Source organism: Lagopus leucura, unplaced genomic scaffold (assembly GCF_019238085.1).
Source record: "Lagopus leucura isolate 7727_CA_CO unplaced genomic scaffold, USGS_WTPT01 Super-Scaffold_100034, whole genome shotgun sequence".
Lineage (NCBI taxonomy): Eukaryota > Metazoa > Chordata > Aves > Galliformes > Phasianidae > Lagopus > Lagopus leucura.
The window spans coordinates 3,032,609-3,045,217 of record NW_024962283.1 but is presented as its reverse complement, the minus strand read 5'-3'; the positions used below and the strand labels follow the sequence as shown (position 1 = coordinate 3,045,217).

At 46.1% G+C, this 12,609-nt stretch overlaps 1 protein-coding gene across 1 annotated transcript in view; it reads right to left on the bottom strand.

Annotated features, from left to right (window-relative positions):
* Positions 1-2,416: 2,416 nt before the first annotated feature.
* LOC122186173 (CXADR like membrane protein) overlaps positions 2,417-12,609 on the bottom strand; it is a 40,298-nt gene continuing 30,105 nt past the window's right edge. The window contains exons 3-8 of the mRNA XM_042882627.1: positions 10,460-10,617; positions 9,545-9,746; positions 8,613-8,780; positions 8,154-8,276; positions 6,441-6,582; positions 2,417-5,294 (exon numbers count right to left, since the gene is read on the bottom strand). Coding sequence (XP_042738561.1) covers positions 5,000-5,294; positions 6,441-6,582; positions 8,154-8,276; positions 8,613-8,780; positions 9,545-9,746; positions 10,460-10,617 — 1,088 coding nt within the window. The 3' untranslated portion in view covers positions 2,417-4,999. The remainder of the gene's footprint in view (positions 5,295-6,440; positions 6,583-8,153; positions 8,277-8,612; positions 8,781-9,544; positions 9,747-10,459; positions 10,618-12,609) is intronic.

Sequence of the window (12,609 nt, the reverse complement as noted above, 5' to 3'; positions counted from 1 at the left end):
TCAGAACCTTCCAGAAGCGCCCGCCCCTTCTCTCGTCTCCAGCCAATCCGTTCGCTCCTTCCTCAGCCCTTCCAGCCAATGGCAGGCTACCGGAACACGCACCGTCAGTGGCGTAGCGGAAAGGGGGCGTGGCCGCCGGCCGGCCGGTATTCTCGAACCTTCATGCGCTTTCCCCTTCGTCCCCCCCTCAACCGCTCGGCTCGGCCCCCACCCGCAACGGAAGAGGGCGGAGCTTCCTGCGGGCGGCAGCCAACGAGAGCCTCTTAACGGCAGCATGCGGATGACGACAACGCCTAGCGTGGGCTGGTGGAGCGGGAGGGGGCAGAGCGAGCGGGCGGGGGAGCAAGTGGCAGCCAATGGCTGCAAAGTACCGCTGGATCGTTTGCATATTTTGCGCGCGAGGGCAGGAGCCTTGCAGTGCGGGCGTCCAATGGGATCGCAGAGCCGGCAGCTCGTTTGCAGGGCGCGCGGCTTGCTGCGTGTGGAGGGGAAGGCAAAATGGCGGCGGCAGGCTGTGGGGGGGGGGGGTCGCGGTCCCGAGCACAGAAGGCGGAGTTTGGGGGAAAACAGCCTCAAGCCTGTGCAGTGCCGTGCTGGGCTTTATTCTGGGTGAACGTAATGAGCCCGCGGGCTGCAAATCCACGGAGTACACCTGAGATCCTGCAGGGAAAGGGGGGGAAGGAGCGCAGCACTCGGCCGTGCCGTCAGCTTGTAGCTGGGGATGGATTTAGGAGCACAAAGGCTGTGCTTGTAAAGATAAGGGGCACGAATCGCCCTCCCCATGTTGAGCAGGGCTGCGATGCAACAGCCGCTCCACCAGATTGCTGCTGAGCTCCTCTGCCGGCTCGCAGGTGCTGCATGGGCAGCTCTGTAGTTTTCGTTTTTTCTAAAGCACGAGCAGAACGTCAGTAGGACCTAAGAATAGCCCTGCTGGCACTTGGGAATTAAACAACGGCATTCCTATACGCAACCGTGCTTTGCACAATGGGTGCACGGCAGGGGAAGGCAGCCCGGAGCAGCAGTGAGTCAGTGCAGGGAGGAGAGCTCCGGCCAATGAGTCACTGCGTTAGAAATTAAAGGCTGTTAGCAGCCTGAAATAGCCCACAGTACAGTGCAGAAACCAAGGCCCTGCAGTCTGGATGCACTGGAACAGGTTGCCCAAGGAGATTGTGGATGCCCCATCCCTGGAGGCATTCAAGGCCAGGCTGGACGTGGCTCTGGGCAGCCTGGGCTGCTGGTTGGTGACCCTGCACACAGCAGAGGGTTGGAACTGGATGAGCATTGTGGCCCTTTTCAATCCAGGCCATTCTATGATTCTATGATGATGTTTTCCCTCCGCAAGTGATGAACCCCAAAGTTGCTTTCTGAAGCCAGTTTGGTTTGTTGCAGCTCGAGAGAAGTGGGCAGTGGGGACTGTCAGAAACTCGCTTCCTACTGGTGATAACGGCAGTTTTTACTTCACGTTTGCACACTCTGAAGTTTGAAAACGATGCATTTCTAATGCAGCCCTTCCTTTTCCCCCCTGTGCAACGGTACAAAGTGATCTTGGTTAAAAATAAAATAAAAATAACCCCAGATTCCTGATACTGAACAAAAGGAGGCAGTCACACAACTCCAGACTGTCATCAGGATTTGGGACGTCATCAACTCAGGAGCAAGCAGCAGAATGGCCGTTCCCCATCGATCAGGGACAGACAGAAGGACACACCTATGAGACCACTGCTGTCACGAGGGTTTAAATACTGCCTAATTATGTTGCAACTTCTACTCCCAGATTGCTGTAGAGAAGATTGCTGATGCTGTGTGATCTCTTTGCAAAATGCCCCCAGGGGAAAGAAGGCTGAAACCACTGGAAGAGAAATGAACCAGAGCCATTATGAGTTAGCCTGAGTTCCACCCACATCCCTGCGACTGGAGATTCCTGTTAGCTGGTTCAAAGTATTTATCTGCAGTCAAGATCTCAGCTGTCTAAATGCTTCTCTTGGTTGTTCAAGGTTTCGTCGCCATCTCATGCGCAGCTCAGAAGATGGAGCTGAAAGGCACAGGGTGGTTCAGCAGCAAGCTGGTGTATGTGGGAGTAGGAGAGCTGGGAGATGTTTATCAGTGCTGTGTCTGCACTGGCAGTATTTACCACATTAGCCTGCAGCACTGATGTCTTCAGCCATAACATCTCAGGTAAAGTACTTGAGTGGAAGTCCAAATTCAGTTCACCCCAACACACCCAAGATTTCACACAATTCATGCCATGTTGCAAAATGTAGACTGAAAAAATCGCCAGGAAAAAACCTGCAGCTTTCCTCCAATTTTTACACAAATATACACATAGTCCTCATTAGCTTAAAAATACTATTTTTACCTCTTATCTTTTTTTTTCCTTTGATTCAACTTGACAGCATGCAGTGTATCTAAGCACAGAAGATGGAGCGTGGATACGGGTTTAGTTGAGCTGTAGCACTTCAGCTGCAGCGCATTTATTTACAAAACAACCAAAAAAAATATGAAATCATTGATTCAAAGGAATCAATAATAAATATTTGCTTTCCTCTGAGTTGTTCAGACACAGTACAAGTACACCAATTATAGCAGGTAGAAGAGATGTAAGCTCAGTTTAGCTGCTTAGACATAAGAAAGCTACATAACATTGTATGCATTTAATCACACTAGTAATAACTGGTATATGACAGTAAATGCTTTAAACACACTATTCTACACAATCAAGTTTGGCTTATGATTCATTTGTTTCTCTTGTGCAACTCCTGATTTTGGAGCCCAAAAAATGTCCCTTTGGAAATGGGATACCTTTCAAATGAACTTTCTTCAGGGAAGAGGCTGTTGGGCACAGGCTGGGGGGAATTCTGCTTGCTGGCACCAAGCAGCCCCCAGGCTGCAATGGAGCACAATTGCTCCATTTGCTAATTGCAGGCCTGGCCAGTGACTCAAACTAACCTCCAGTATTAGGTACTTATGCTGTAACCAGCTCCACTGTTTGGACTGTTATCCTCATTTTGTGTTAATGAGGTACCGGTTGCTTGGGGTGTTTGCTTTGCTGAGAAATTCACTCCTGGTTTACTCTGCATAGAATAGGTGTCAAAGACAATCTGCTGAGGTGACATCACAGTCAGCAAACTTAAAAGCCACAAACTTCACAAGTCCTGGAATGCCTTGGAAGCATGTAGGAGCAGTGCTTGTGCCTTCAGGGCCTACAAAAAAAGGAGCCACAGCTACTGAGCAGCTGCAACCTCCAACCAAATCCACCAGAGCACAGCTGACCCAGGAGCGTGGCTCCGAAATGGTGCCTCTGCAAAATGACCCAGTATGCAGAACTGGTGAAAGTAAAAGCTTATCAAACAGCTGATTCCCTTCTATCAATTGGTGGCTCAAGGCCCCTCCCCACAACAAACAGTATTTTGGACTTCTGAGGGGGGGTTGTGCTGACTGCAGGAGAGAGAGCAAACAGCACATGTGATGGTGATTGCTTTAGGAAGAGAAGTTCTCAGCACAGGGCAAATTTGAAAACTATTTCTCATAGGGAAGTGGCCCAAACATGGCCTCATTTCAATCAGACCTTCTAAGATCTCAAATAAATGGAATGATGGGTCTCAGAAAAGAGTTTAGAACCTACAAGCTCAGTGTCTTCTGTGTAGCAGTGGTCAGAGTCAAGTCCTTCAGAGGAAAGTATAAACAGTTCTGGGGCTATCTGCCCCCACAGGAAGCCTGTCCCTATTTCCCATCATTTCTTATCGGCCTTCAGATGGAATAAGACTGTATCCCTTGAAAACGTCTGTTCTGGCAAACAATCACAGAAAGTATTTTCATGATTCCTGCTTTTTTAAGAGTCCTGCTAAGGTTTAAGCCTTGAGAATAGCACATTGCCTACAGGTTGGTGTATGGCAGTACACCTTCCTTCCCTTAGCATTGCACTTAAAGTTTACCTGTCCCTGGTGTATTTTCTTCACGACGTGTTCTTTCACTCCATCTTACCTGGATGTGTGAAGGTCAGTCCAGGAATGCTGTTCATACACTTGAGGGAAGAGCTCTCTGAGGTCCGTATGGCTCAGCCTAAACTGGTGAATTCACAACCTGGCTGTAGCAAAGACATCTTCAAATGTTCCTCCAGGCTTTTTGGTTGGTTAGCAGCCCTCAGTTTTTGAGACATGCCTTCATTTTGGCTTCAGCATTCAATTCTCATCTCACTAAGGCTCATGTGACACAGATACAACTCTGGTGAAGTTACTGCAGCTTTTCAGTGCTGTCCATACAAGCAGTCAGGCTCCTGGCCGTATTTCTCTGGATGTATCATTAATCTCATCCTAGCAATTGAAGTATCTCTGCTTCCTTGACATGTGGGCTCCTTTCCCTTTAGTACAGAAGTTAGTTCAGACACATACCTTTGTGCTGTATCCCTTGACCTTTCCTTTCTGCTTTAGTTGCAGCTTCCAGAAGTATTTCCCTAGAAGACTGAATGCAGAAAAGGCAAGAGTGTGTCAGTTCCCTTCAAGGTTGACCACAAGAGTGCCCTCAGCAGACAAACGGCCTCAAGGTCTTCAGGTAAGACTATGCATTCTTCTAGAAACTTCTCCAGAAACAGTACAGGAGACTTTCCCCTTCCCCCTAAACCTCACTGGAATATTAGATGTCTTTCTGTTGATCCCTTTTAAAAAAATCCTGAGGTTTGGCTTCATTTCTCTTGTACAGCGCTTAGCTGACATTGTTTTTAGCTGTAGTTTTAAAATGCTCAGTGTTCCATTTTCTAAAAAGGTACTTTAAAAAGAAGGCTCCCTTTTCCCCTCAATTTTATCTTTCTTTTAACAAAAAAAAAAAAAAAAAAAATCCATCTCAGAACCTCAAGTGCTGGGAAAGAGTTGAGTGGGAGGGCTTCTTGTGGTGCAGATTGTCACAGGTGACTAAAATTAAGCTGACCAGGGAGGTAACTAGCTAATCTAACTCCTATGTGGCTGGTGGTACGTGGCGTGTTTCTGGACGGCAGAAGTCAGAGCAGTCACACGGTCTGGAACGCTCGGCTCTGGGCAGGCACCATGACCAGCGTGGCTCCCATTTTCATCAGGTTGGCATAGTCGACTTTCTTTGGCTCTGTTTCCTTTCCTCCCACCTCCCTCTGGCTGTACTGTGGAGGAGTCAGATGGGGAGTAGCTTCAGTTGACAAAGTCCGCTGGCTGCGAGAGGCACTGTTGGCTGTCGACCTGGTTGAGGAGGAACCCGAGCGTGAGCTCCTGGAACCAGAGGATGAGGAGCTGGGCTTGACAAGATGGGCTTTGGGTGCCTCTGCGTCTTCTCTGCAAACATACCACAAGAACAAAAACAATTACACATTTTACTACCCTGAATTGCTGCTGCAGTGACTGCTTGCTGAAGTCGCCAAACTACATTTGTCCAGAAGTTTGAGCAAGGCAGTGGGTTTCCCAAATTCTGTGCAAAGTAACTTTGTAGATTGAATTTGCTGTAGCTCTGCAGAGCTATTGGCCAAATGGATTTAGAATACATGTGTGTACAACTGGCTCTTTGAGTGTGGATTTGAAGTCTGTGGAACAAATGCCCTGGATCAGTGCAAACAGTTCAGACAGAATTGTCTGCTCTATTATCTTTATTCATAATGACAGATTACCTATAGAGACTAGCAGAGACCTGTTCTGCTGGTTTAAAAAATGTGAGTAGTAAAAATAGCACAGTAACTGAGCCCAGAAAGAGAGGTGTGAAAAGATGATGGAAGAGGCTCAGATAAGAATGAAAAGGCGTGCAAGGCTTTCAAACAGAAACACAGAGAACAAGAAATGCAAGGGAAGCAATGAGCAGAGACTGCCTTCTTGCTGGCCATACCAGCAACCTGATCACCAGCAGAGTAATCAGCTGCTGAATGGATTATATAAAGATGCCTGCTCAACCATATGTAGGTGTCATATGAGGGCAGGCAGAAGTAAGGTGGAATGAGGTGAGGGGGTTCTTTAGGGACAGGAGCAGCTAAACCTCATTCCTGGAAATATATATATATATATTTTTCCCATAACTTTGCTCCCTGAGCTCAATTGGCTGAAGACCAAGAGGAGTGAGTGGCAGAGCTCACACACAGATGAGTTCAAAGAACATGTGTCAGCATTCTTGGGACACCTGATCAGGGGTGAGGCTTCGCAGCTCTGCAAACAGAGGTTTAAAGGGTTTCTCACCCTGAGCTAAGTCCAGCAGCACGGTTGCTCAGAAGACTCAGGAAAGACCATGAGAACCTCAGAGCATTCCCAACAGAAATCTTAACAGTTGTGAAACTTGTCAGTGACGTTTCAGGAAGACTATAAAAGCTTTATAGAACAATCTTTTAAGAAACCAATGCTTGGGTTACTTAAACCTGGAGCGAAAAGAGACGTTAATTTGGAGCATGCTGGGTGTACAGGAGACTGAAAGACAGGAGGGGATTAAGGGAGAAGTGTTACCTGATTTCATTTGGGGCCTCCTCTTCCTCATACCTCTTCTTTTCTTTCCTTCTTATTGTCAGCCTCACCACCACGAACAGGAGGCAGAGTCCCACCACGACGCCGCAAACCGCTCCAGCAATCATGCCAATATTTTGGGCATCTGTTGTCCAAAAAATAAACAGATTAACAGGTAAGCTCTCAGTAGTGGCCAAATAGACACGTTCTATTTCACCCTAGAAATTACATCATTTATAAATCAGAATTTAGACTACTTAAGTGTCTGAACGCAGTTGAGCAGATTTATCTTCAATATTGTTTCTAAACATGAGACAATACTGAGAAAGGAATTCACTTATAGAAGGGTGGGATCACAGGAGCTATGCTTTCGGCTGTGAGTCAGATCTGAGATGGGGAGGAAAAATCCTTATGTAAGAGCCCAGAACCACAAAAAGCATAATAGAGGCAGACAGCACAACCCACGCTCAAGAAAAGTACCCAACAATTTTCTAAAGGCAATAGAATGAACTACAGATATTTCCCCATGAGGTATGAATCCTGAAATGTTCGCTGTTTGCTTACAGAATGAATTATTCAATTTTTGGGAAAAAAGTGGCTGGAGAAGGACAAAGAGAAGGGAGAAGGGAAAATTGTGCTGTGCCAATGCAAGGCATTTGTCATTCAAAATAGGGAAGTTAATGAAACAACACTTCCCAGTGTGTCTGAGCCCTTGGCTGAACTTGCATGAAACTTTTTGATAAGAGTGGTGAGGTTGGGTTTGGCTGTGAGTTGTTTCCTTGGGGCTTGTCCCTGCGGAGGCTTTAGCAAATCAAAATGAGGTTTTAAACCAATTCAGTTCAATTGACATAAAAGCTGCCAGGACACTTCAGATGCCTGAGGGGAGCAGGTTTTCCTTGCTACAAGACCATAACACTGCTACTTCAGGCCTGGCTTGGCAGATAAATTCCAAAGCTATGGAATAGAGGTCTTTGTCAGCAGTCTTTATTTCAACAATTCAGGCTCCCTCTTATCTCCCCTGAGATTTACACACAAAAGCCTTCCAAACTGCATTGTTTGTTTGGATTTGCTGTCAGTGCCTGTACTGAACTCCACCCGTTTCCTTGCACACATATGCAAAGACATAACACCTAGATGCCTACACACCTTTGATGTGATTAATCACGTACATACCGATTTCATTCTCTACTGTTTGGGCCAAATATATTGAATCTGGATTAAAACCAAACTGTGCCCAAAGTTGCTTTTTCACTTTGCACATTACTTCCTGTTAGTCAGCCTTTCTGGGCTGCCTGGAAATAGCTTGCAGTCTTAAATGCAACAAGGAATTTGGAACTTCAGTGACGGACTGTCCACAGAGATTTTATACTGAGCAACATTCTCATGCAATCATAGAATCATAGAATCCTTCCAGCCTGAGCTAACTAGCAGCTGGATGCTTGGCAAACCATCTTACCTGTTTGTTTGTTTTTTCCCTGTTACTCTGTTGGCCATTCTCAAAATCAGCATTTCTAACAGACTAAAACATTGGAGCCCAAATGCTGTATTTACCACTCCAGGCTATATGGAATACTGCTGAGCAAGTGAGAAGTGTTCCATGTGACTGGAGTACAAAAGGGCAAGGGTGTGGATAAGGGTTCATCCAGTGAAGTGGGTCAGCTGAGGACCTACACTGCTCATGCAGAGGTGAGAATACCAATTAGGTGCAATACTCACGCTGCACTGTCACCTGAACAACACAGCTCTCCTGTCCAGCCTCGTTGGTGGCCATGCATTGGTACAACCCTGTACTCATCTGAGTGAGGTTCTTCAGTAAGACTTGACCTGGATTAGAAATGTCTGAAATAGGAAAAACAACACTCAGGTTAATCAAAGAAAGGCTAAGAACGGACGGGTGGAAAAAAAAACAAGTGCTGAACTTGCAGATCAAAATCAGTTTGAGATCAGCGATAACTCAGGAAAGATCATTTGTCAACCTTCTGCAAAGCATGAGAACTTGTGCACTTCCTTGCTCAGGGTGGAGCATAATACAGCATCCTGCTGTAGCCAAGTTCTGGTAAAGCACTGCTCTCACTGCCAGCACGCTCTCCCTGCTTACAAGATGGACACACAGCATGCCTGTGGGTGGTTATCTGGCTTTCAACACTTGGAGAGCTCTAAGAGGAAGTGACTTACTGACTCTCGACGTAGGTGGGAGATGTTCAGCTTTCTCATCTTCCTCATTTATGCGCTGCCACCGGTAGGAGATGGGCGCAGTGCCTGAGGAAGAACGGCACTGCAGGGACAGGTCTTTCCCTTCGGACAGCTCTCCTTCCAGCCAGCACTTGGGCTTGGAGGGTTTCTCTGTAGAATACAGAACACGGGTCATCCACACGCAGCAGATCATTTTCTTGGTGGAAAACCCTTTTTTAAAATTATTAGTTACACTAGTGATGTTTGTTAGTGGACTTGAACTGCAACCTTGTGCAACTTTATAGTGTAAGAAGTAGAAAGAACACATTCTGTTTGGAGTCAGTCTGCTTCACGGCTACTTGTGCCAATGGAGCTGTATCAAAGCATTCTTCTAGGCACGATTTAAAGAATATCCTTTCCCTGAAATCCTTTCCCTCCCCCTGCTTCTCCATTTCTTCCTTCTCCCCCCAGGATCTGGCAGGTCACAGCAGGACTTCCATGGGGTGATAGTGTAGGTGCCAAATGCCAAGCAATAAACTGGAATCAGGGAAGAGAAATGCTAACCCCAGTGGCTTATCCATCACCTTCACTGACTTGGATCAGTTTGGGCTCCAGGGACACAAACTCAGAGTCCTCAGCGAGAGTTCTGGACAGAGTGATGGTTGCTAGGATATCACTTTAGTTTACATGATGAGATCATAGGACAATTTAGAAAGGAGATGTTGCAAGTGGGTAAGCTTATCACAGAATAGTTCTCTGGACTCTTCCTGTGTTCTGTCCTTTGCCAAAAAATGCAAAGGCAGATACAGACTTATTGAAACCTGATCAAGAGATGTCTGTGTGTGTTTATACCCTAATGTAATAAATCTCTCTACAGGAAATGTGCCTAGATATCTATATATATGTCTTTGAAAGAACAATAAAAATGATCTTACCTACAACCTTCAGGGTGATGTGAGCCCATTCGTACTGCCCAGCGTTCTTCACCTTGCATATGTACTTCCCTGCATCACTGGACTGCAGGGAGATGATCTGCAGGGATGCATCTCCAGCACGGAAGTTGGAGGTGAATGAAACACGGCCCTTCTGTTCTTCATTCAGGTCATCGTAAACGTGGCCTCCAGAGTAGGTGATCACCTGAGGAGCAGAGATGGACAGCTGTAATTTTACTTTTGTACCGAACAACAAAACAAAGTCTTTCCAGAAGCTGCAAGCTAAGGTCCTGCATAGCTAAGTGCTTGGGGGTCACCCAGGAAGTCCAGAACAAGGTGGAAAATTAGACCTGGATTTCAAATCTGGCTGATACATGAACTGTATTTGCACTAAAGGTTCCTATTTGAGCACTTGTACCAGCAGCAAAATAGGCATCAGATGATGCCACAAGTAGCCACCGATTGTGGCTGGGTTCAACTAGAAGAGCAACGCAATCATTCCAGCCTATTCAAGTTACTGCAGATCTGATTTTACAAGTACTCCATGACTATCTTTTTTCCCCCCAAGATTTCAAAGCTCATGCCTATGAAAGAGAATTTCTGAAAGCCTGAAGGGCACTTCTGAGGTTTATCTGGAGATGACTGATTAAATAGTACCACTGATTTAAAGAAAACACAGTTGCTACAAATTTAATTGATTTAAAGAAAGCACAGATCACTATCCCCTCATTCTAGGATAAATGAATATCAATTAACTTTCACACACTTTAAACACGTCAGCTAGGCATTCTGCTTACTTCCTCAGTATAAATTGCAAAGGACTTCTCAGACATCTCTTTAAACCAATGGCTGCTGTTGATGCCAACACAGCAATGGGGCTGTTGGGCTGTTTTCCCAGCAGGTTGTGGATGAACCTACCGCTTTCTGCACCGATTCAGACGTGTGCAGCAGCCACTCAATGTCCAGGCTGCCTTGCTCCAGGAGGCCCAGGCGATGGTGACAAGGCAACGTCACGTTTTCTTCGGCCACTCTTTTAAATTCTGTCTGAGCCTCAGCCAGCCAGACAGAACAGGAAGCTGAAAGACAAATGCTGGTGGTCAGAGGCTGAGATCCATCTCTGCTCTCACAACTTTGATTTTGCTGCATTCTTCCTCATTTGCTTCATGGCATCAAAGAAAACCCAACAGCTTGGCTTCCTGCACAGATTGCAGCTGATTCAAGGAGACGTTCATACATACACAAGTTCATTTCACACCAATATTGAAGCACGAAGAACAGATGGCTTTGCACTCCAGAGCTGTCGATGCTGAAGTCACACGATTGTTTTGCTCATCTATGCATCTACAGAGTTTCAGATTACCTCCTTGTTTTTGCCCTCACTTTTTATCCCCTTACTTCAGAAGTGGCATTTCAGTCTGGAATACTCTCCCAGCCCGAAGCTTTATTCGTATCTCAGCCTGATGATGCTTGGAGTCTCTTTCCTAACACTGGGAACGAGGTACCAGCTTGAGAACGAGCGCATCAGCCCAGAAATGGTCAAAAATAGCCTGAGAAGAAAAAGAAATTGCTAAGGAGAACCACTAGAGGGAAGCCGAGTCGTTCACACGTTGCTAAGTGTAACAGCCCAAGTGCAGCCAGAGCCCCGAATCCGGAGGCAGGAGGTGGCGCACCGGAACGGCGCCGCGCTGCAGCAGCGCTGATAAATCGGAACCTTTTTCTGTTTCGCATTCCTGCTCAAACCAGACCGAAGCAAGGGCCGCTTCTTAGCTTTGCGCGTCTCTCAGTTTTGATAATCAGCGGGCTTTGGTAAGCTCAAACCCGATTCAAAGCCGCCCAAAGAGAAACTAGGAACAGAAAAAATTGCCGTGTTCAGGTCAGGGACCCTCAAATCTGCTGCAAAACATTTTCCAGTTGACAATCCATGTGGATTTCTGTGGTGTGAATGCCATTAGTGTTCTGTGCCTGAGTGCATTTGGGTGTTACATTCTGCTGTGCAGGAAGAAGGCACCCAAATGTTCTTTTTCTCATGAAAAGAAGTGCATGAAATCTCCTGGTTCTTAGACCAATTAACATGAAACTCATTAAAACTGGCAGCACTAGGAGGATACTCCACATGTGTATTTGAATGCACAGTGCCATGATTACAAAGCGAGATTACTGGCAACAGCTGCAGTTACACAGGCTGCACTTGGATTCAAACAGTGGATTTTTAACCTTGCCTTTACTTTTAAGCACAAAAAGCAGCAAAAATGACATCCAAAGAGACACTGTGTTGGCTTTTTCTGTTTCCTGTAGCACTGGTCTAAAAATACTCCTCTCTCCTGTTCCCATCCTCAGATTTGCCTCTCGGTTGTCACATCCCAAGCTCCTGATATTGAATCAATACTTGTTAAGTGCTTGTACCAAAGGCTTCTACATATGTGCACATGTACAAAAATGCCTAGAAAGAGAAGACAAGAAGAGTCTTGCAAAGGATTAAACTCTCCTCCTCTACACACATCTCTGCATGAATTGATGGCTATGAAAGCTCCTTTTCAGCCACGTTAGTTGCTTTCTTTAAAGGGAAAATTAATCCAGTTTATCACTGGGTTCGCTGGGCTCAAAGCTCCATCTGCCAAATACAATTATACCTTCTGCTAAGGGAAATGCCTGCTTTCTCCTGCAGCCACACTGCTGCTGGCTGCCTTCATTAACATGCTGACACTCACTAGATGACCGATCAATAAGTTTAATTAAAGTGCCACAATTCACATAACGTTTGCAGCAGCTTCAAAGGCTGTGCCAGCAGGGCTCTGAAGCTTTGTGTACGTCTCACAAGGTATTCTGGATTTTAAAATGTGGTTTTACATTTGATGCCTAGGTCAAGATCATATATTGCATTTTGATGGAGTGTAATAGCAATAAGCAAACTGGCTTGAACAGGCTGCTTTTAGGAGAGCTCACATCTCATTCTGTTCTTGTTGCCCCCAGCTAATGTGCTCTGAGATTCAAACTGAGCCCCAGCAAGAAGTGCCCATCAGGCACAGGGCTCGCCTGCTTTTCCATGACATAGTTGACATTCCTATTTA